At 44.3% G+C, this 25,450-nt stretch overlaps 1 protein-coding gene across 1 annotated transcript in view; it reads right to left on the bottom strand.

Moving 5' to 3' along the window:
• Positions 1-25,450, bottom strand: part of GPI (glucose-6-phosphate isomerase) — a 236,822-nt gene that overhangs the window by 91,869 nt on the left and 119,503 nt on the right. Inside the window, exon 11 of the mRNA XM_044081684.1 lies at positions 15,203-15,246. Coding sequence (XP_043937619.1) covers positions 15,203-15,246 — 44 coding nt within the window. The remainder of the gene's footprint in view (positions 1-15,202; positions 15,247-25,450) is intronic.

Genomic DNA, 25,450 nt, shown 5'->3' with positions numbered 1-25,450 from the left:
AAAAGGGTTGAAATCCTGGTTGTAAGCCCTGGTGTCCTGGGTCCATCCTACAAGCCTGGGAAAAGTACAGAAATGAAGCTGTATAGCTTGTCCATCAGAGGGAGGAAGGTAGTTCAGTCCAATGTATACCTGCCACCAGGTGTAGGCAGGAAAAGTGAAGCAGTTGTGCAAACTATTGAGGATAAGTGTGTGAAGATAGGTGAAGGTGGCCTGCCTAGCCAGATAAAATTTGGTAGATAATTCTGTCATTTGTAAATATTAATGCAAGCCACAGACTTGTTCTCTTAAATGTGAAAAGACTGCACAGAATATTGAACTACAAAAATGTAACCGTGCACTCTGCTGTAACAAAGCTAAGTCAATTCTTTGATGTCAAAATTCGGAGCAGATGCGTCTAGGAGTCATCCTGCCTATTGTTTTAAGACCAGAGTTAATGGCTAGAATTTGCATGTATAAATGGCCCTTATTGCTCTGGTTTCTGACTAGGTGTAAAGAACGTAAATATAGTTTGTTGGCCTGGGAACACCAGAGAAGAATGATGTTATGTGAAGCAGCTCTGTGTAATCAATTTAAAGAGAATCAGAGAACTCTGAGCATTTCTCTTGAGAACATCCATCACCACCAGCACGGTCTTGCTCTTGTGTTCTCAGTCTAATCTTCCTAAGTCCTAGATATTTCTAAGTGTTTTTCTGTGTACAGTATTAAGTATTTCTCTGTGATCTCAACTCTTGACTAGCACTGTGCAGCAAGTATTGTCTTGTGTTTTTATTATTATTATTAAATATTTTAAACCTTTCAACTGTGGCTGTTTTGTGTAGAGATAATTTAAGCTCTAAGAGTACATTGCATGTATATAGTGATGCTGTACCAAGTCACTCCAAATAATTTGACTGTTCGGTCACACTTACCATTTGGATAACATTGCACATTAATTGGACACCCTTTCAGAAGGGCCTTTAACTGATATTAGTGGGTGGTGGCAGCCGGTACTACCATATACTCTGGGTAAAAGGGGCACAGCTGGAGAACCTGTGCTAGCCTTTCCCAGGAGTGGCTGTGCAGTTGTATATAACTCTTACCTCAAAGTGAGTGTCAGCTACTTGGGCAGGGACACAAAGCACTGGTTGGACAGAGGGTGCTGGAGGTTTTTAGCTTGCCCACTAGGTGGAGATCTAGACCCTAATGCTGTGCCAGTGGGGAGTCTTACTGGGGACCTGGAGAGAAAGGGAAGAAACCAGCCCCAGACAAACTGATCTGTGTGCTCTTAAGAAAATTGCACTTCACTGTGTGCATTTATCATCCTTTCCCTACACCGATGCCCCTCACTGGTGCTAGTGGTGAGGATAGAGGCTCGTTGAGTGCTGGGCCAGTGCACAGGCATCACAAGGTGCTCTTGCCCATCACTGCACTGGTGCTAGTGGTAAGGATAGAGGCTAGTTGAGTGCTGGGCCAGTGCACAGGCATCACAAGGTGCTCTTGCCCATCACTGCAGTGGAGCTGAATTTCAAATCATGTGTAGAAGTGCACACACGGGACCAGTAATGGGTGCCCAGTTTGGCTTTTTTCCAACCATGGGCTGTGGGATGATAGTAAGCATAAAACCCTACTGACCCCACCAGAAGATGGCAGTGCTCCTCAGCTCTCTCCTTCTGCTCCACATACCACTGGACTCTTGAAAATGTTAGAGAACAGGAAGCTTAATTTCAAAAAGACAGGAGAGAAGCTTAAAATCCGAAACATTTTAAAGGGGGGGGGGTATCCTTACTACCGTTATAATTTTTATCTCCATTGCGTGCTACTCAACAGCCCTCCTGCAATGAGCTAGACCCATCTTTCTCAAATGGAGAGCTCACAAGAGACCAGTTTGCCAATTCCCCTCCCTACACAGTCCTAACCACCCCCTGTGTGGCTAGATGCAAACAAAGTACGCAAGATCTTCCATTGAGGGAATACACAATCCAGCAGACTTCTCAAAGCTAAACATTTAGGGCAGGGGCCATGCCTATTCTCCAAGACTGCTACATGCAAGACACTTCCTCCAAGGTGTCTGCAATGCAACAAGTCAAACTACATCTATCCCCCACTATGGGGGGGGGGTTATGCTGGTACTGGACTACTCACTCCTTCCTCAAACCGACCCCAAATTACTTCAGCCACTAATTAAACTAGTCACCAGACTGTAGTCACAGCTTTTCCCCTTCATACAACAGCACTTTGTGCAAAGAAATGCCAGCATAAACCTCAAGACTCCAATCCATTTTCAATACCAGAAGAGGCACAAAAGATCAGCTTGCCTTCATGGAAATTCTCTATAATAGTTAACTGCTGGATTCCTCCTCAAAGCTTTCCAGCTCAGAACTAGCTCCTGCATACTGGGCAGGATGTACACAAGTCTGGGGTGTGTTTAGTTCCTGCAGTCCAATCATCCTGATCTCAACGAATACTGCCCAACACCTTCAGAAAATAAAAGGAAATACTTTCCCAACCCACAGGAAAAACATTGATCCTGGTTAAGGGCTTCCAGGACACTGGAAGGATAAGCAACCACTGCAAAAGGTTCTAGAAGACCTAGTATGTCAACTAGGTGTCAGTCCTCCACATCTGACTCTAAAGCAGCAATAACACCTCTCAAAAAGGTAAAGTCTTTGGCGTTTGTCTAGAAGTAAAGTTCTAGAAGTTGCAGGCCTAAATTCTGGAATGATGGTTAAAGCAATACTGCAACTCAATGTGCTTGAAATGCATAAAGGCACCGGATGCAGCCACTCATTGGGTGAAGTGGTACTTTGACCTATTCGGCCAGTGGTCAGTTAGTGACCTGGTGGCAAGACAGTGCCATCCACTAGGACAGGGTTTACAAAGCCATTTTAAAAAGTACAATTGTGTACACTTACCATAAATGTAGATGCTGGAGGAGTGTATTCACTGTTGCAGTCATTACATTTTGGGAGGATAACCTGGACTGCAACAGTGAATGCACTCAAACATCTACATTTATGGTAAGTGTACACAACTGTACTATGTTCTTAGTGTTTCACTGTTGCAGTCATTTGGGTAGAATCCCAAAGCTATGGTTGGGAGGTTGGAGCTAAACAGCATTAGGTGCGGCTACAAGGCCCTGCAGCACTGCAGTGGAAAAGCCTGCCCTGGACTTAAGAGTAGAGAGGCAAATGGTAATGCTTTGTAAAAGGTGTGAACAGAACTCCAAGTAGCAGCCTCTAGAATGTCTTTGGTTGGTACTCCTCTGAGAAAGGCTGCTGAAGTAGCTGCAGCTCTGGTGGAATGAGACCTAATGCTCTTGGGCACAGGTTTACCATGGTGTAAGTAGCAGAAATGGATGCAGTGGCTTATCCACTTTGAAATGGTCTGCTTTAAAATAGCCTTTCCTTCTGATCCTGCAGCATATGACACTAGTAATTGTTCAGTTTTTCTTAGAGCTTTAGTCCTGCTCAGGTAGAATCTTAGCTGTCTGTGTACATCCAAGGAATGCAGAATTCTCTCCCCTTTATTCCGCAGATTTGGATAAAAAAGTTGGCAGGTGAATTGTTTGGTTAAGAGCCACACTGGAAACCACCTTAGGCATAAGAGTAAGATTTGTCCTCAGACACCCTGTCCGGGAAAAAATATGATAACAGGCTCTACAGCCATGAGGGCCTATAGCTCTGAAACTCTTCTTGCTGAAGTAATTGCTAGTAGCAGAACAGTCTTCCATAAGAACTTTGTATCAGCGATAGCAGCTGGTTCAAATGGAGGCAGGGTGAGCTTTTCAAACATAATTGGAGGTCCCATGTAGGTAATGGTGATCTTCTAGGGGGGCTTAAATGTTTGGCTCCTCAGATACTGCTTTAGTAAAGGATGAGAAAAGATTGGTGGCTGTGTTGTAATGAGCCAAAATGGCAGATGCATGGATTTTGATTGATGAGAAAGATGGGCCTTTGTCAAGCATTTCAGTTAAGTATTGTAATATCCGAGGAATAATTTGGTTCTGCTGTATCAGTTCCTTGTGCTTGATTCTAAGCACAGAATCTCTTCCACTTGCCAGCATAAGATTTTCTAGTACTAGGCCTTCTGGCTTCCAAAATGACATCCATCACAGCTTTACTGAGAGCGGTTTGTATGATCACATGATTAGCCATGCTGCCAGGTTTAGAGTCTGTAGTCGATTGTGCAGGATCTGATGGTTTTGCTGGGACAGTAGTTGTGGTCTTTGAAGCAAGGTCCATGCTGGGTATTGAGACAAGTTCCTTAGGACTGGGTACCAGTATTGGAGGCGCCAGGCCTCGGCAATTAATATCTTTGGCTTCTCTTGTCTGACTTAGGAGGATCTTTGGTAGAAGAGGAAAGGCGTAAACTGACAGGTTTTTCCAACTGAAGGATATGGCGTCCACTTTCCATGCTTGTCTGTGATGGGTCCTTGTGCAGAATTTTTCTTCAATTGATAATTTTGAGGAGAGGCAAATTGTCTGGGCTCCCCCATTTCTCTGTTATCATACTGAAGACTTGTGGATTTAGTTTCCACTCGTGATGATCCATAAGGTTTCTGCTTAAATCGTCTGCCAGTGTGTTTTGTTTTCCTGGCAGGAATTGGGCTTGAAGATGTATTTGGTAGGTCAAAGCTGTGTTCCACAGTGCCATGGCTAATCTGCAAAGGGGGTACGAGTGTGTGCCCCCTTGCTAGTTTATATACCACATGACTGTGGTGTTGTCCATCTTTATCAGTAGTTGTCCTGGATGAAGCAAATCCTTGAAGGCTGTTAGGGTATTTTGAACAGCTAGCATCTCTTTCTGGTTGATATGTAGATGCATTTGTTTTGGTGCCCATATGCCCTGAATGCATCTTCCTGCCATGTGGGCCCCCCAGGCATAATCTGATGAGTCTAAGGTTTGGCTGGCAGGGGGTACAGTGAAGGGTAGTCCCATGTTGTGGTGACAGGCCTTTGCCCACCATAGAAACTCCTGTTGCAGGCAGGGAATGAGAGGAATCATTGTTTCCAGACTGTGTGAATGTTGACTCCATAAACTTTAGATACCACTGAAGTTTCCTCATATGCAATCTTGCATATGGAATTAGTAGGATGCCGGATGCCATGAAGCCCAGAGCCTGCAGAATGCGACTTGCAGAAGACTGGGCTTTTGGCCTTTGTCTGGCGTAAGGCACGCCATCTGGGCAGTTTTATTCAAGCTTGCACCCAGGAATGTTATCTTTTTTGAGGATACCAGTTGTGATTTATTTTCGTTTATTGTGTACCCTAGGCATGTTAGAAGCCTTTTCACAAATGCCAGGTGTCGAAGAAGAGTGTCTTGTTCTCTGCTTGAAAGAGACAGTCGTCCAAGTAAGGATATATTTGTATACTTTGTCTGCAAAATGCAATTACTGGTGCCAGGCACTTTGTAAAGACCTGGGCACAGTAGATAAGCCAAAGGGCAGTGCAGAGAATTGGTAATGCATTAAGCCAGCCTTGAATCTGAGGTATCTTCTGCACGATTGTCTTATTGGGACATGCAGGTATGCCTCTTAGGCATAATGTCACCAGTCAAGCATTCTTGCCCAGCATGGGCAGAAGCTGCTGCAAAGTCAGCTTTCTGATTTTTGGAATATCCAGGTATGTGTTCAAAATTGATAAATCCAGTATTGGCCGCCAGGCCTTGTCCTTTCTGGGTACCAAGAACAGTCAAGTAAAATCCTTGTCCTTTTTCCTGTTCTGGTACTGGTTGAATGGCCCCCATATCCATGAGGAACGTAATCTGTTTCTGTGCCTCTGCCCATTGATTTGTGGGCAGATCTGGCCAGTTTGCCATTGGCAGAGTGTGGAAATGGAATCTATCCCTGTGATTCTATGCTTAGTACCCACTTGTCCTGGGTTATTAACTGCCAATTTTGAACAAAAGTGCTAATTTTCCCCCTAAGGGTGCTGTCAAAAGATAAGCGCTTGGTGTAGGCAGAGGGAAGTCACTGGGACCGTTTTCTGCAGGTTTGCGCTTTATCTCCCCCTGATTTGGAGGTAGATGCGCCCCACTGCTTTGACCTATATGAATCTTGCACCTGGTATCTGGAACCCTTTGGGCGTCTGGATTTGCCCCTTTGAGCTCTGACACAGGAAAGGACCAATTTTTTGTAGGCCAGTGTCTACTGAATCTTGGTGGCTGCACTTGTAAGAAGTCTTTAACAGTTTGCATAGACTTAGCTTTGTCTTCCATTTTCTTTAAAACCACTTCTGCCTCAATACCAAACAGAGAATCATGCTGTAAAGGTGCATCAAGCAATTTAGCTTTAACATGATCAGGCAAATTTTGTTCCTTTATCAGGCATGCCTCCTAATCACAGATCCAGTAACTGAGGCCCTGCAGGAAGCCTCGAAGGAATCTAAGCCACATTGTAAAGTATGCTTTCCAACTTGTTCAGCTGCATGCAATAATTCCTGCAATTCTTTATTTTCTGCACTTTCTGAAAACAATTTTCTGTTTCAGCAATCCCATAACATGTTGTTAGTACTTAAGCATATGAAATTGACAGTTTAATGCCCCGACTGCCAAGGTTGCAGATGTATAAACCCCCCCCCCCATCTGTCTAGTGCCCTTGAATCTCTCAGAGGGGGTAGGATTTTTTTGATGTTGAGGCCTTAACTCCCTTTGGACCCTGTGAAAGTTTCAGGTTCAGCAGCAGGGTTTCTAAATAAAAATGTATGTGAGCCAGGGACCCTGTAATATCGGTCAGGCTTACTGGGAGGTAAGGAGTCAGGGGTCAAGCTTGACTCCGAAAACACATCATCCACAATGTCTAAAACAGGGGGAATGGCTAAAGGCTTGTGCTGAGGGAGAAGGAAATCCCTGAGCCTCTGAGAAGTCTCGACTCTCCCAGTGAAAATGCTCCCTCAAAGTAAGAAAGGTTTCTCCAAATGAATAATCCTTTGGAGAAGATGCAGATGGAATAGACTCCTCTGCATTAGAATCCTCAGAGAGGTACAGATAATTCCTGATAAGAGGAATCAGAAGAAATAGAAACTGGATCTGAAGATTCATAATCTGTGTCTTGCCTAGGCCTCATACCTGGAGGGGGATGGGTACCCCTGATCAAGGTAATAAGGTATTCAGACATTTTGATAATCTGTTTAGGCATAAAGGCCTGTGCACGTGGCTCATGCGTCTTTAGTTTTAGAAGTTGCCTTTTTATTTGGTTTTGCAGCTGTCGTCTCTTGGATATATAAATGTTGGTCTGAATACACCCTCAGAAGCCGGTGCCTGCTCTGCGGCTCCAGAACCATCTGAGAGAGATACATCAGTAGGCCCAATACCTTGAGTATCTTGCAGCATGCCGGACTCCACATGGGTGTCGGTAAGAGGCCTGTGACTCTAGAAGCGGGTATCAGGGGCTGCGAAAGCATATCAGAGTACCAGCAATTGACTTGAAACTTAGTCAGTTTTAGATCTCAACTGCCTTTGTCCTTTTCTTTGCGTTTTATGTACTCCTGTAGTCTGATTGCTAATCAGACAACATTTCCGAGTAGTTAAATCAGTTTCCAAAATACTTTGATGGAAAAATATTCAGACGCTTAATAGTGCATTGGTTAAATCTAGCACAAAACTGAGCCAGGCACGTTGTGATCAGGGCCTAGGCAAGGAATACAGTATAAATGGAAATCCTTATGGAGGTATTTGCTTCCCACAAGTAATGCAATTAACTTTTTCTGACATTGGTAAAAAGCAAGAAAAAAAAAAAATGTTTCCCCAACGGGGTACTTGGCTTTAGTGAAGACTTCGGTTCTGAAAGTCAAACTCGAATATTTCCGTAGTCGGCCGACTGACACTTGCAAAATGCTTCTGCTTCGGGCACCGCGCGGCAAGAAAGACTAAAGAAAATGGTGTTGGCTGCATGTTATACCCCTGACATCATGGAAGAGAAGACTGCAACCAATGCAGGACCCAAGACTTTGGAATTCAGGCCGACTGAGGGCAACCTGCCAGCAGATTACCCAAATATAATGACTGCTACAGTGAAACACGAAGAACATCACACCTTGTTCAAAGGATAAAAGCTGGTCAGTTGGCGACCTGGTGGAAAGACTGTTTGCCATCCACTAGGACAGGGTCTACAAAGCCATTTTAAAAACGCACCTTGTTCAAAGGATAAAAGCTGGTCTAAGCAACCTATTCACGTATCACACTAGGCCAAGGCTGTACCCGAAGGGGGGGGGGGGGTGTGTGTGTGCGTGTGTGTGTTTAACAGTTGAAACTCCTTACAGTAGAAATCTGACCCCTTTAAATAAAAGCACAGATTTCTAAAACAAAGTCTCACCCCAAAGTGAAAGATAAGCATCTTGTGAACTTTAAAAACTGCACCAGCTCAGTCAAAAAGGAACATGGCATGAGCATGCTTATCAATTTTTACACAGAAAAAGTGCAGAATCAATTTAAGGGCTAACCAGTCTGCTCAAAGTCAGTTCCATCTATGTTTCTGGTGTGAAAAGATATTTAACAATGCCATCAAATACATCCAATTTAAGTGCCTAAATACTGAAGACAAGTCTATCAGATGAAGACTTGTCACACAGATTCTACGGCTTCAATTACCTGAAAACTGCAGTGCTGGGACAGATTCCTGCACTAGTCTACACTACTTAAATCACTACGGGGTTAGGCTATAAGAAAATATCACAAGTGCTGAAAACAATAAGTAAAATCTAAAGGAGTCTTATGCGAATAAAACGACAATGCATCCATCTCCTTACCATCTTAAATATAATAACCTTGTATAATTAACTGGCTTGAACCACCATCCCCCACTTGGTGTGCTCTTGGGAGGAACCAAGTGGACTTCCATAATCCAAAGCATTCCCTATCAAATAAAGGCTGCTGGCTAGGCTACTGTGGATACAGTCACCGCCAATACTAGAACCTGAAGATAGAGGTTTGACAGAAGTACACAAGTGCATTACTTTGCAACCATTAGCACCTTACCATTCATTTCAGCAACCCCACCCACAGGCACGCAACTTCAGACTACTACACAAACAGCCAACAAGGCCAAAACAGCACAAGGGAGTATTCACATCCACCATGGCACGTTCACCCAGGTCACAACAGATACAAAGCCTACTGGGTCATCTCTAAAAGAGACAGTATCCAAGCTCTGCATAAAAAGACAAAGGGTTGGATTATGACACAGCTACCGTTTTAAAAAAGATCCCTAGAGGCTGCAACCACTGGAGGGTTCAATTGAATGTTGCTCCTAGAAGTCCCCTTATTGGGCCACCATAAGGTCAGTCATCCAAATTTCTCCAGTAAGTCCTCTGCCACAATGTCTAGCACCTTCAGCACAAGCCATCCAACAGTAAGCTCAGCCCAAAGTGGAGCAGTCTGTCCTCCTGAAAATGAGGAGTCATCCATGTCTAGACACACCACAAATGATGTCCTGCAGCAAAGGTACACCTGCTTACTCACCAAAAAAAAACCTGGAGATACCAGATGGCATCAGTGAAGTCAGAGGTCCAGGATGGGAGGGAATCCTCCCATCCCTTTCAGAAGAAAGGAAAAACAGCTCTGTCTTACTTCCAGGGAAAGAGACTCTACAACCCATCAGATTAGTAGTCCGAGCCTGTTCATGAGCTATTAGTACAACAGAGCTCAGAGAAAGGACAAGCAACTAAAGATAGCACCCTATCTGTAGTAACAGATCTCCTTGCTGGAAGAGAAAGTGGCCTTCCACAGTCTTGCAGAGCAGTCCACCCAGCTGCTGCAGAACTACACAGCCAATATCCTGAAGCTTCATAGCCAAACATTATGAAGGCAGCAACAACAAATCAGCTACTCAAATTGGGAGGATGGAAAGAGAAGAGTCTCCCCAAGCCAAACTCGGAATAAAACATTTGCTGGAAGACTCTTTGCTTTGTCAGGCCTTAAGTCAAGTTGCAGACTCCTAATGCAGTAAGGTCAATTGAAACAGAGCAGTATTCACAACAGTGGCTGGGGGTACAACCTCTCCTGCGCTTTTGATTGGGAGACGGGAGCTAAACATCTGGCAACCCATAGCAAGAGATGGAATATACAAGGCGGCCTGTTAACACCAGTTTCTGTGGCTGTTCAACTGCACAAAAAGATCCCTGCATGGGTCACTCTCCACAGCGTCTTGTGATGGACATCCAGCCTTTAATCTCCTGCTAGATGGCTGTGTTGAAGCAGATATTGTTGGTTTAAGGCATGCATTTCTCCCAGGCAATACAAAATTGTGTTTGTGTAGTTTCTTGCTATTTTTCAACTGCAGAAACTACAGCAGCATCAACAATGCAAGTTGAGATATCTGAACCGTGCAAGCAGATGTCTGAACACTCCATCCGAGACAAATACACAGCTCATGTAATACAGCAGCAAAGGTACATTAACTCCGGTGCAGAAGCCACAGAATTTCATAACTATGCACAGTAGGGGGCCATCAAGGGAAAATGCAATTGAACTAGCCACTGTAAAAAGCATTTTACAGTTCAATCTTTCATGGTCTCATCAGCCACAGCTGACATTTGTTTACAAATTTACAGACTACCTCTACCAAGCAACGCATCTAATTACAATAAGATGCTTATACAAAATCAGAACAGACATATATGGGCAAGATTTCCATCTGGAAAGTCCAAACATGTTTGACTAGACCTACTACAAGAAATTCCAACAGGAAGACCATTCCAAAGCAGTAGTTTTCCAGAGGTGGAAAAATGCAACACAGAATGAGTACAAGCCATTTCTGATGCAAATACAATTATTCAGACAATGAATATGACAAAGTTGCCTCTGCCTGTCGCTATTATGTAGAATACTAATCAGGACCATGTGAACACCCTCAATGCAAAGGCAGTTCAGCACACTAGCAACTTCACATTTCAGTTATATGACTGAGGTCAGTGACCACTAAAACTTGCTAAAGAGGGTTTAACAGTCTATCCAAAACAAACACTGTAAAGCTAGTGTTATATGAAGTTCAACTTTCTACTAAAGCAGAAGTATCCTTTTTGGGTACAAACTTCTGCCAAATTTTGCAGAATACTACTGTGACTAGTGTACAGGGTCCTGGGTTCGAGCCTTGCAGAGGCTATTTCAGAGTAGCATCCTGCCTTCGCCCAGATTACCACAGTACAAGGACAAAATGATTTGACTTCAACTGGCTAAGCTTCTGGTGTCAAAGGGGATCCAGTATCTGTCTGCATGGGAAGACATGATAGACAAACCACGATGCTTTGCCAGAGATGGTCTGCATCTGTCAACCCTGGGATTCAGGTTACTGGCTAAAGTTCTTGCCACATCTATAGTGACTTTTAGCCAAGATTCAAAGGACAAAACCACCACCGCAACAGATAAGCACACAAAATCTGAAGGTAATGTTACTAAATGCTAGAAGTCTAAACCTCAAAATGCACTCTCAAGGCACTACTAAAAATGGAGAACAGATATCTATGCAGTAAACGAGACCTGGTTCAAGGCTCCAGAGCACTGCTGCAATACCAGACTACAACTCTTACCACACTTTTCAGCCACCAAACCAAGACCGAAACACTAAAGGTGGAGGAGTGTACATATTCACCAAGGATATTCACACCTCCAGGATAGCTGTCCAACACAATGAATCTAAAATTATCCAGGGGCAACACTAGGTAAGACTGCAATCCAAATTGTAGCTTGCTACAGATCCCCCCCCCCCACCATGCCCCAATATTCTCACTATACCTTTCTAAACATACTGAAAAATATTAAGATACAACCAAACACCCTAATACTGGGTGATTTCAACTACCCTGCCATTAACTGGGAAAACTACTTGGGTACTAACACCTTTTCCCAACGTTTCATAAATTCCAATGCCCTGGATCAACTAATCCATTGTCCCACCAGGGGCTCCAATATCCTGGACCAGGTCATTGCCAACATGGGAGATGCTCCACACCACTGGTCACCCCGTAATTGGTCAGGTCTGACCATAATCACATCACCCTTGACATCCACATCCCACCCCCCAGTATGGAAACCTCTAAAAAAATTTCTCCAAAGCCAACTTCATGCTACTCAAGTCAAAAGTAGTAAACTTCATGACACCCATGCACACTGGGTCTGAAAGTTAGACAGCTGAATCTTACACCAAGGCACTGTAGGAGCACATCCACACAGCATGAATCGTGCCATCCCAAACAGAACCAAGATGCTCTCCTCCAAAAAAAGGAAGCCAATCCTGTGGTCCCCTGCCATAAACAAACTATACAACAGAAGAAACTGTTGCAGAAGAGGAAAATCACAGGATGCAAAAATACTCCCTTAACAGCCTTGGTAAGCAGAGATCCCTCAAAATCCTCAAAAGCTAGTTACGAAAATAGACAACCACAAGGCATACTATAGTTATGTCAAGAATCTAAATGGCAATGCTCAGGTCTGCTCTGAGCTACAACAGAATGGCATTAAATATACTGATCCCAAAGATATTGCCAATATCCTGGTAGATCGATTTAGTGCCAACTTCACCCCCTAAAGGGCCCATCTCAATACCAAAAGACTGCCAAATTCAGTTGATCACAGCCACACAGGTAGAAACCGTACTCTCCAAAGCTAAGAATACAGCATCCATGGGACCAGATGACATCCTGGGCTGTGTACTACATGAACTACAAAATGAACTACAAATGGAATTCTCTCCCTTCCACTCTTAGGACAATAACTCAGAAAACTTTAAAACCCAGCTTTTCACTTAGTTTCACTCCAAATGGAAATGCACCTGCTTTCACTCTAATTCTTTCTAACAACTCCCCCAAGGAGGTGTTACTCCTTGGCTCCTAATCTCTCTAACACCCCAACAACTAGTTCCCCGAGCTATCTCTAGCTCTCTGCAATTGCTTCTGAAGATACTATATCTACCTTGCAAATATTGTAAATGGCTTATGTCGAATGAATGCATGTAAACAGTTTCCTTAATGTATAATGCTACTACACTTGAAGGCATTTCCTAAATGATTCTCCAAAGTACAGTCTTCCAGATGCATCAAAATTATCTTTGTCAACCAAGCCGGATACAGAATGTTTATTCATGTAAACTGTACTTTATTTTTGTAACTTACTTTTGGATCTAATGTTTTATGTTATATTGGAGCTTCTCCCCGGGCCTCCAATGAAAACTGGCACTCATGGGCCCAGTGGACTTACCTGGTCACCAAACTGAAATAAATAAATAACTGGCACCTCACCCAAGTGTCACGTTTAATCATAGCCTCACCTCAGGCTTATGCCCACTGAGTGGCGCACAGCTATAATTAACCCACTCCACAAGGGGGTGGGATCCACCTTGGATCCCAGGAACTACCGTCCCATCAGTCTGACAAGCCTGATCTGCAAGGGCATGGAACACATTATCATGGAACTTAAACAAAGACATTGGCAACCTTCAAACACTGGACCCCACCCAGTTTGGGTTTGTGAAGGGCCGATCTAGTCTCCTAAACTTGACTGACTTCTTCGAATCAGTCTCCAGAGCTGTGGACAAGGGTAAGGCGATCCACACAGCCTATATGGACCTCGCCAAGGCCTTAAAAATCATCCCCCACTCTAGAATCCTAGATAAACTTACTAAGCTGGGCATAAATCCCTACATCATGATGGGTTGCCAACTGGCGTACTGACAGAACCCAGACTGTAAAAGTAGCCAACTCCAAATCCACCTCCAGACAAGTGGAGTACCTCAGGGGTTCAGTCCTGGGACCACTTGTTTGACATCTACTTCTCTGAAGTACAGGCCAACACTAAAGGACTCTGGCTAACAAAGTTCGCAGATGACTACGAACAGGGAGCCATTGAATCTCCAAGTTATGCGGATATTCTACAAAAGTACCTTAGAGAAAGATGCTTGGTGCCAGAGCCATGGGCTCAAACTTAATGCCAAGAAATGTATAGTTATCCCCTTTGGGAAAAAACATGTACCCATGAATTGCCACACAGGTGGCAGTACACTGAACACTGAAAAAGTGATTCGAGACTTAGGGACACAGGTGGACCGTGGTCTCACCTTCGATAACCACATTGTCACAACAGTCAGGAAATCCTTGTGTGGCATACATCACCAAGGGCTTTTAGTCCATAAAAAAAGGAGGTCATTGTCCCACTGTACTCATCCCTCAGACCCATTATAGAGTAAAACACCCAGTTTGGTACATACCTCACAAGACATCTGCAACAGCTGGAAAGGCCGCAGAAATACCTCAGTAAAATAATCACAGGCCTAAAGCAGATGCCATATGCTGACAGTCTAAAAAATCTCCAGCTATACTCTGTGGCATATAGTCTACTCAGAGGTGATCTCTGCTTAACATACAAGGCCATATCAAACCCTGAGCTATTGGACATGCTCCAGAAATTCCAATCGCTCAGAGCCACACACTCCAGGGATCTACACCTTGTCATCACAATGAACAAAACAGGCTGGAGAGATGGGTTCCTGACCCAGAGACTCCCCATACTATGGAATAGACTGCCCATACATGTCAAGCAGAGCACCTCCTTGGCCCTCTTCAAAAGGGACCTTGATTGGATGGGAGATCAGAAATTCACCCCACGGATCATGTCAATCGCCCTGCTAGACAGGGGTCCAGGGAAGTAAATATTGTGGGAAGAAATATCCAGGGAACTGTTATGGCTAGGCTTTTATAGGCCCTAGGGCCGATAGGTTCATAGGTTGGTACTAGGCTAATATGAAACATTCATGAAAGGTGTTTCATGTGTCCAGACTACTATGCAATATGCAACTGCATATTATGAAACTAGCATGTAACATTCATAACTAGTGGGCAAAGTAAAAAGAAAGGTAGCGATTCTAGTCAACTGCCACTTTAAACGCAGTCTGCTCAGTTATGTCATATGCCACATAAATAGGGTTCAGTCATGTTTCTTGTTGTGTAGATGAGCTGGTCAAAATAGAGGACTAAGCAGTGTCAGATTCCACAATGCCATAACCATTTGCACAAACCTACTTGCATCACTTCACAGCACTCCAGATGGACCTAAAGAAGTTGGAACAAAAATCAGTGCCTCTCAGCCTGTGTAGGATGCTTCAAAACAGGGCACTTATCCATGGCCTTTTGTAAAAAGAGCAGTAAACATGCGATATGCTTAACACTGGATTAAAATTAACTTTGTCAGGGTCAGAAGACAAGGGAAAATGCCAGACAAATTCAGAAAGTGTACCTACCATCCAGTGTGCTCCGCTGAGTAGCTGCTCAAAGTTGTCAAATCCTGGGGAAGAAAAAGACTAGTTAAGAACAGTCTACAGAAATCCACAGCATTGTGTACTCTAGAGGTTTACTTCAATCTGCTCATACCAACTGCTCCAACCTCAGACCCAAGGTCTCCCATTTCCAAACACTGGATGTACATCATGGGCCACTGTCAAAACTCTCATGATCTAAATACCCTCTGACCAAACAGATGAACAATTCCTAGTGTACCAAGTTCATGCACAATTCCTTCCCAAAACATACCCTCATCTCTACCCAGGTCTCTAAACTAATTTAGTTTAAACAGCACTACCATTGCACCAAACATACTTGGTGGAAAATGCAAGTAGGTGTTGAAGAGTACAATAGACTGCATATGACCAAATGCAGTATTGCAGGCAAACTTTCCCCAGAAAGTAGCTTCACTAAAGTCTACTCCATTATACCCCTCAGTGCTTCAAATAGAGATCAAGGTTTAGGTCAAAGTAGTCATTCAAGCAAAATATAATTAAAAGGATGGGAAATAGTGGTGTAAAATCTTACCACAACCAGATTTTCTTCTGGTCTATACTGCAGTATTCTTTACATGTGGAAGTCCTCTGCCCAAGCAACCAGACATCCAGCCAGCATACAGCTTTCAGCTACTACAAGGTACATGGAACGTCACACGTGCTGACAGCCATAAAGACATCTGCAAGTACCATCCTCAGAACTGTAATGGCCCAGAAGGAACACCAGACCCAAGGAGCAATTAAACTCCATCCAAGGAAAGAAACAAGCTGTACAAGGAAAGAGGGACAGAATACTGCAACATAGAAAAGGACATTTACGGTTATAGTAAGATTTTACACAACTATTCTAAGTCCTCCTATTCAATGTTGCAGTATTGTTTTCATGTGGGTGAATACCAAAACTTAGTAGGAACTGTAGGAGAAAGGAGAAGATTAACTTTTGAACAGAACTTTCAACAAAGCCATGGAGAATGGCTCTAGCAAACCCTGCTCTAGATCTAGAAACTGTCCAATTTGTAACTGGTGAAAGTATGCAAAGATCATGTAGAAGCCTCAAAAACAGTCAGTATCCAGGCCTTTAATGAATACACCTGAGGAAGCCATAGACCGAATGGAGTGAGCCTTAACAGGAGCAGGAGGAGTCTTACCATGGAAATCATAAAAACAATTGGACTTAGAAATCAAAGGCAAAATGGTCTGTTTAGAGACAGGCAAACCCAGAGCCCTGGGATGAACAAAACAGCTGATCAGCCAGATATCTTTATTATTATCCAAATAAAATCTGAGTTGTCTATGCACATCCAAGGTAAAGTGTGCAATATCCTTTCACTGGGAGGACTGAGAAGGGAAGTGGGCAATTGAATAGATAAAGACAAATCATTCACCACCTTAGGTATAAAAGGATTGGTATGCAAAGAGACCCTATCCTTGTGGAGTTGCCAAATCTCAAACTCTCCTCGCAGAAGTTAAAGCTAACAGAACCGTTTTCAATGTACAAAACTTGGAAGAAGCTGAGGCTGCAGGTTCAAAAAAGGCCACAGTAAGCTTCTCTAAAACATAATCCCAAGGAGGTGGACTGGTTTCCTGGAAGATTTAATATGAAGGCTACCAAGTTTTACTTCCAATTTGGAAGCCAAAGGTGGAGATTAAAGACGTGCAGAAACAGTTGACAAGTGATCTTTCAAACCACTGTTAAGTAATGCACACAAACTAACGAACCACTGGAACATCCATTGAAAATGGATCCAGGTTTTGTAAAGGACACCAGATTGAAAAACCTCTTCCACCTCGACAAGTAAGATTTGCTAGTATTGGGCTTCCTGGCCTACAGAACCGTAAAAATTTCCTGAGAAAAAAAGATGCCTAAAAAGAATCAAAAGTTGATCACCCACAGTGTCAATTGTAGGGTTGATAATGTGGATGAAGCAGAGATCCCTAGTCTTGTGTGAGCAGGTCCACTCTTGATTGCCCTTGGCTAAACACAGAACAGGGAACCAATGCTAGTATTGGGCTTCCTGGCCTACAGAACCGTAAGCATGTCCTGAGAAAAAAAGATGCCTAAAAAGAATCAAAAGTTGATCACCCACAGTGTCAATTGTAGGGTTGATAATGTGGATGAAGCAGAGATCCCTAGTCTTGTGTGAGCAGGTCCACTCTTGATTGCCCTTGGCTAAACACAGAACAGGGAACCAATGCTAGTATTGGGCTTCCTGGCCTACAGAACCGTAAGCATGTCCTGAGAAAAAAAGATGCCTAAAAAAGAATCAAAAGTTGATCACCCACAGTGTCAATTGTAGGGTTGATAATGTGGATGAAGCAGAGATCCCTGGTCTTGTGTGAGCAGGTCCACAGCAGGTCCACTCTGATTGCCCTTGGCTAAACACAGAACAGGGAACCAATGCAGTCTTGGCCAAAAAGGAGTCACCAACAAGAGGTCTGGTTTGTCCTGCTAAATCTTCAGCAGGACTTTCTGAATGAGAGGAAAGGGGAGGAATGCATAAAGAAACATCCCCTTCCAGGAAAGGTAGCAGTCCACCTTCCAAACTAGAGGATGTGGGAGTCTGGTGCAAAACTAGAGAAGTTGTCTGCTCAGAGGGGAGGCAAACAGATTCAGTAGAGGAGTATCCCACCAGTGGTCAAGTCCAGAAACACATCACTGTAGCATCCATTCAGTGAATTGAGTCACGGACCCACAATGCATCTGCCACAATATTTTGAGCAGAAGGGATATAAACCACTGGAAGAGTTACTTTGTACTGAATTGCCAAATCCCATGCCATGACAGCTAACCTGCAAAGAAGGTAAGACTATTTCCCCCCACTTGACATACCAGAGAACTGGTGATGTCTAAACACTTAGAGGACCTGGTTGAAAGATGAAAGGCCTGCACAGCAGCCCTCATTTCCTTGATGTTGCTATAATCTTTCCTTTGAGACCAAAGGCCCTGTACCTTCTTTGATGTAAATGATGTCCCCCAACCTGCGTCTGAGGCATCCGTGAACTGCTGAGTAGCCTGGGGCGGATGAAGAGGAAGCCCTAGATCAGAGCAAGCTGTGGAGGCCACCAAAGAAGCTTGGTTTTTAGGCATGGGAAAGAGGGATCAAACTCCAGGAGGAGAGAATGCTGCGTCCAAACTGATTTTAGGTACTACTGAAGTTTCCTCATGGAGTTTTGCAACAGGTAGCATGGGTTTTGTGGATGCCATAAAGCCTACTCCATGGCTGTAACAGAGATGCAGGTTTTTGGAGGAAGTGAGGGACTGAATCTAGTCTGTTGGAAGAAAAGCCTTAAGGTCTGTTCTGAACCTGCACCCTAGAAAGACGAGGCCTTGTGAAAAGGACAGTTAAGATTATTTGAACCTCATGGTGAACCCTAGACTTTGTAGGAAAAGGATGGCAAACTGCAGATTCTGAGTCAGCTGTTCTGATAGAGGAACCAGAAAAAAGAAAAAAAAAAAAAAGATAGTCTAGGTATGGATTCACACGAATATCCTGGAGCCTTTGAAAAGCAATCACAGGGGTAAAGTACTTTATGAATACCCTTTGGGCAGCTGAAAATCCAAAAGGCAAGGCAGAGAACTGAAAGTGCAAAAAATCCAGAGAAATGCAAACATTTTCTGTAAACAGGATTGAGGGGTGTGAAGATGAGCATCTCTGATGTCTAGAGAGGCCATGCAAGACTGAGGGGGAAATCAAGGGAAATTGTCTAAAGTCAGCATGCAGAAAGATGACACTTTCAGGATAAGTGGGAAAGAACCAGAATTGGTCTCCAAAGACCATCTTTCTGAGAAGAAACATTCTTGAATAAAAACCTTTGCCTCTGATCCATTGGCATCTGTTGATTTGTGCCTTGAGATAGCAAATCTTAGAACTTTGGAAACGGGTACAGTTGGATGTGGGGGACTGTGAAACCCCCATGGAAGGAGGGAGATTTTTCCAAGACATGAAATATACTTGTTGGATAATGGAAAGACCCCAAGAATCCTGGAAAACAAAACTACTGATCAGCTGAAGGATGCATACAAGAACTTGCAGTCATCTGGCACCTTGTAGAACCTGTCTGGCCTCTGAAGCAGGAGCCTTAGAGAAAGTGAAAGCATCCAGGAAAGATTGCAAAAAGTACAGTTGTATACACTTAGCATAAATGTAGATGTTACTGATGTCAGGCTGTCTGTGCCTATAAAGGAAGACAGCTGACACCATTGCATCGTTTATTCTTGCCCTAAACAGAGGCCCAAGTGGTCCTGGTGGCCAAAAGCCACAGTTAGAAACTTATGTCTCCATAAAGAAAGATATAAGGGGGAAGGAGGGTGGGGAAACTAGGACTGCAACAGTGAACACACTGAACATCTACATTTATGTTACAACTATACTATGTTGTTCATGTTTCACTGTTGCAGCCATAACCTGTGGGAGGATTCCAAAAGCTGAGGAGAGGGGTGGTAGGATTAAGTAAGAGACCTAGGAATAGGTAAGCATGCCCTGCAGAGCAGCAGAGGCAAACCCTCCCCTAGCCTTAGAAAACAGAGGTAGGTGGTAATGTTTGGTAAAGGTATGGACAGAAGTCCAGGTGGCAGCTTCCAGAATGCCCCTGGTGAGAACCTCAGAGGAATGCTGTGGAAGGGGAGGATGCCCTAGTTGAATGGGTTCGAACAGACTTGTGGGAGGGGGTCCCATGTAATGTGTAGCAGAAATGGATGCAGTGCAATATCCATTTGGATATTGTTTGAGAAACGGGCTTCGCCTGCCCCCGGAGCAAAGCTGGCAAGTAGTTGGTCTGTATTCCTGAAGGGTTTAGTATGGCCCAGATAGTATCTGATCAGTCTGTGCACGCCTAGCGAGTGCAGAATTCTCTCCCCCTTGTTTTGAGGGGTAAGAAAGAAGATGGGTAGACGTATGGCCTGCATGAGAGTTACTTAGACCCTGTCTGCATGGAAGATGAAGGGTTCAGTGGCCATAAGTGCATGAAGTTTTGAAACCCTTGTAGCTGAGGTGATAGCTAGGAGAAAAGCAGTCTTCAAGGAGAGGCATCTTAGTTCTGCTGAAGCAGCAGGTTCAAAGGGTGGTAAAGTTAGTTTTTCCAAAACATAATTCAGGTCCCAGGCTGGAGTGGGTGGCCTTTTGAGAGGTCTGATATTAGAAGCCCCTCTGAGAAATTGTTTAATCAAAGGATGGGAGAACAGGGGCTTTTCTGTATCAAAATGAGCTGAAATGGCTGAGGCGTGGATTTTAATAGAGAAGAGGCCACTATTAAGTAGCTCTGTTATGTAGTTGAGGATGAGGGCTGGAAGGTTGTGAGGTATTGACCTCTCTGGACTGGCTCCAGGAGCAGAATCTTTTCCATTTTCCTGCATATGATTTTCTGCTGCTGGGCGTTCTGGCCTCTGATGTCTAGGACAAGTTTGCTTAAAAGGGCCCCTAGTTTGCCTTTAGACTTACTTGCCATGCTGACAGTTTGAGAGTCTGCAAGTCTGGGTGCAGCACCCCCCCCCCCCCACAAGAAGAGGTCTGAGATCAGGGGAAGCTGCCTGGGAGGCTTTAAAGGTCAGGCGGTGTAGTAAGGGGTACCAATGTTGCCTGACCTTTAAAGCCTCCTAGGCAGCTTTAAAGGACAGGCAACATTGGTACCCCTTACTGCACCGCCTGACCTTTAAAGCCTCCCAGGCAGCTTTAAAGGTCAGGCGGTGCAGTAAGGGGTACCAATGTTGCTTGGGCCAATCTGGAGCAAAGATGATGACCTTTGGTCTCCTCCCTTATTTTGATTAGTACCTTTTGAATAAGGGGCAGAGAAGGAAATGCGTACACAGAGGGTATTCCAGGGGAAGGTCAAAGCATCCACCTTCCATGCTAGGCAGTGATACTCCCTGGTACAGAATTTTTTCAGCTGATGGTTGAGATGTGAAGCAAATCTGGACTCAACCACGCCAGAGTTTATTTTTAAAAATATTTTTCTGTGGTGCTGCCATTAGTGGGGGTCCAGTAAGTTTCTGCTCAAGTGATCTGCCATGGTGGTGTTGATCCCTAGTAGGTATTGGGCTATCAGGTGTAGTCCCATGGAAGAGGCAGTCAGCCAGAGGTACATGGCTAGCCTGCACAGAGGGCAAAATTGGGTCCCTCCCTCTTTGCTGATGTACCACACTGCCGTGTTGTCCATTTTGATAAGGAGAACCCCTGGCTTGAGATTGGGTTTAAAGGATGTCAGCCTTTTGTACTGCCATCATTTCCTTCTGAATGAAGTGTAAGGGAAGGTGCAGGGTATCCCAAAGACCTTGGGTGCATCTGCCTTCTAGGTGAGCACCCCAAACTATGTCTGAGGCATCGGTGGTAATGGTGTGACCGGTTGGGTGAAGGAAAGACCCTTGTGGTTGGCACAGGCCCCTGCCCACCAGAGAAACACTGCTCGTATACAGGGGATCAGAGGGAGAGCAGTCTCTAGAGGTAGAGTGTGCCAACACCAATGGTTCTTTAGGTACCACTGACTCATGTGAAGCCTGGCCAGAGGAATTAGAAAGATGCAAAATGCCATGCACCCCAAGGCTTGCAGGAACTTCTCGCAGTGAGGTGACTTCTGGAAGCCAGCTGGGTAAAAGAGGCAGGAAGCTCTGCTTTTCTGGGGCTAGGAAGGCCATTTGGGATGCTGTGTCCAGCAGTGCTCCCAAGAAAATTATCTTCCTGGAGGGTGTTGCTTTGACTTCTCGTTGGTGTACCCTAAGAAGGTTAGGAGGGTTTTGACAAAGAGGAGGTCCTTGAGGAGCTTTTCTATGCACTCTGCCTGAATGAGGCAGTCATCCAGATAAGGGTAAAATTGTATATTTTTCTGTCTGCAAAAGGCTATGGCCAGGACTAAGCATTTGGGGAATACCCTGGGAGCAGTACATAAGCCAAAGGGTAGTGCACAGAACTGAAAGGGTGAGCCTGCTCTTAAGCAAAGGAATTTCCTGCAGGATTCCCTTATCAGGATGTGGAGGTAGGCATCTTTTAGATCTAGGGTAACTAAGCAGACATTTGTCAGCACAGGCAGCAGCTGCTACAAATTTAGCATTTTGAATTTGGGAACCACTATGAAGGTGCTGAGAATGGATAGATCCAGGATGGGGCACCAAGTGTCCTCTTTTCTGGGAACAAGGAATAGTCTGGAATAAAAGCCTTTGCCCATTTGATCTGAGGGGACAGGTTCTACTGACCCCTGGGATATGAGAGTTTGGATTGGTTTCAATCTCTGCCCACTGATCTGGAGGCAAGCCTGGGTACACTTAGAATTTGGAGTTTGTTGAAGGAACATTTGCATCCCTGAAAAAACCTTCAAGACCCATTGGTCCTTTGTTACAGAAAGCCAATTTTCTTTGCAGAGGGGAGCCTTCCTCCTAGTTTTTGGTGAGTGAAGAGGGGGCAAAGGAAGGAGGGGGAGGCACGGAGAGTTTTTGCCATAAAAGGATGGCTTACAATTTCCTGCCTTTGGAGCAAAGTGGTCCACTGTTTGGGTGGTCTGTCCCTGCAGGGCTTACTTTACCCCCGTCTGCTAGGTGCAGGAACAAGAGTTTTGAGGGAAAATTCCTGCTGAACCTAGGAGGTTGTAACTGAAGGAAATCTTATACTGCTTGCATAGATTTTGCAAGGTCTTCCATCTTTTTAAACACCTCTTCTGCTTTTACTCCAAACAAGTGATCCTTATCCAGGGGTGCATCAAGTTATTTAGATAGGACATGATCAGGGAGAGGTTCCTTCAACCATGCACATCTCCTAATGACAGATCTTGACACTGTTGCCCTGCTTGAGGCTTCTAGGGCATCATATCCTCAGTGTAATGAGGATTTAGCCACTTGACAAGTGCAGTAAATTTGGTAACTCTTTCGAACTGGTACAGTCCGGAAGTTGAAATCTTTTGTTTTAATAGTTCCAAAGTGGGTTGATATTTTAACTTGTGGAACTGACAGTTGAGTGCCCCGAAAGCCAAGGTTGCAGACGTGTATACTTTTTTACCCAACTTGTCCAGAGGTCTGGAGTCCTTGTCAGAAGGAATAGCATTCTTTGCAGAACTAGCCTTGGCTCCTTTTGGCCCCTGTATAATGACCTCTGGGCTTGCAGCAGGATTTCTGAACAGGTATTGGAAAATCTGTTACTACGGTCAGGTTTTCAGGGAGCAGGTGGGATGGTGTCAAGAGTTAAGCTGGATCCATGGAAGACATCATAAACAACCTCTAACATTGAAGGGATGGCCAAGGGTCTGTACTGGAGCAAATCTAGAAACTCTTGTCCTATTCTCAGATGTAGGGAAGTCCTGGGATTCCCAGTGGAAATGTTCCCAGAGAAGGATTTCCCCAAAGGAAAAGATGTTCTGGAGGGGAGGCAGAAGAAATGGATTCCTCTGCATCGGAAACCTCATAAGCAGTCAAGAAGTTATTCTTCAAAATTTGAAGAATCAGACTCTGCAGAATCCTGTTGTGTCAGTATTTCAGGAGAAAGGTTTCTTTTCCTTTGAGAAGGTGTGGCCTGAATAGCATTGATAAGGGTGATCCTCTGCCATTTTATGAATTTGAGCTTGGGGTGGTGGAGCAGGAGTGAAATGGTGGCTAGAGGTAGTTTTCCTAGGAGTGGCCTTGCTTCTAGGCCTAAGCATATCCATCGGTCCAAGAGAAACGACAGTCAGAGCAGAAGACATTTTTGTCTAGATTCGGTAGTGTGAAAAACCTCCTCGGAAGCCAGTGCCTACGTTGCGGCTCCAGACCCAAGGCAGAAACAACCAAGGGCTCGGAAGACTAAGATTTCTGCAGCATACTGGACTCAAAGGCTCTCAGAAGCCTGTGAAAGTACCAAATTGGGCATCAGGGACTGTGAAGGAACCTCAATGAATTCTGGAGAACTGATGACGTGCTTAGCGGTGGAGTCAGAAGGTTTAGCCTTGTGTGGTCTTAAGTTTATCCTTGCGTCTTTTTTCGGGATGTCTACAGTTTGCTGGCAGACACCATTTCTGAATGCCAAGACTGAAGACGAAAATACTTGGCTACTGTAAGAGCTCTATGGCGAATGGTTCTCACGTTTAGAGAGGGCACCGAACTAGCAATGGGGATGTCGTGGTCTGGGCTTAAAGTGATGCAGTATGAATGGAAGTCTGTGTGGCATTTGCTTTCCACATGCGAGACAATTGTTAACTTTTGCAGACATCAGTTAGTGCAAAAAAAAAAAAAGGATAAATGCGGTTCTTGGCTTTAGATGTTTTTAGCTGTAATTCAAACTCTGGTAGCAACTGACTGGCACACTTATGAACTGCTTCTGCTACAGGCTCCACACCAAGAAAGACTGATGTAATGGCGTTGGCTGCCTTCATTTATAGCACTGATGACTTGACATCAGGCAGCAAGCAACAGCAGCTGACAGAAAAATAATGACTCTGGTATTCAGGCAGCCTAGGGTTACCAGAGCAGGAATAGCTCTCGGGTGATGACTGCAACAGTGAAACATTAACATCGGGAGGCACAGCACTGGGGAATCCCCCACTGGACTCCTCTGGAGAGGCATATTCTAAAGGGGAAGTAATTTGTATAGAATATGCAAAGGAATCAGAGGAAGAATCAGGTAAGTGTTCCCTAACTCTGAACATTACAGGATGTGAAAGCAGGAAAAGAAACAGCAAAGAAAGGCTTAAAAGCCATCAAAGCCTTAATCAGCCCAAAGAAATAATCTCACACTAAGAGAATAGGGCTTGAGTGTATGGTTCTGTTTTTTTCTTAACATTCATTTCTTCAGAAGATATAGAACCCAACACAGGCCTAACGGCAGTGACAAACTCTGGAATCAGTTCCTTAACTGGAGAATTACTACAATGAGCCATGGTCCCCTTCTCTGTCCAAAATGGAAGTCTGCACTGGCTTTGAGGACATGCCTAGGTCAGATTCCTTAATGGCTTCTGATAAGGTACCTGCCAAGGAACCAGACCCAAACTCTGAACATAACACTGGGTCTTCACTAACATCAAGGGATACATCAGTGGAAAGAGGTGCAGCTGTAGAGGATTCATGACTAGACTTGCTAATCTTCCTCTCCAAAAACAGATCAGCAAAAGGGCCCCTGAAACCCTCCATAACGTCCTTGGCCAGTCGTTTATTCTCTAACGAGAGAAAGAGAAGAGTCTGCTACATAACTTTAGGGACAAAAGCCTAACAAACTGAAGAGCAATGGTGATTGGGGCCAAAGCAGAAATGACAAAGGTCATAGC

This window comes from Protopterus annectens, chromosome 8.part1 (genome assembly GCF_019279795.1).
Source record: "Protopterus annectens isolate FY-2018-M chromosome 8.part1, PAN1.0, whole genome shotgun sequence".
Lineage (NCBI taxonomy): Eukaryota > Metazoa > Chordata > Ceratodontiformes > Protopteridae > Protopterus > Protopterus annectens.
This window is presented reverse-complemented; position numbering and strand designations above follow the sequence as displayed.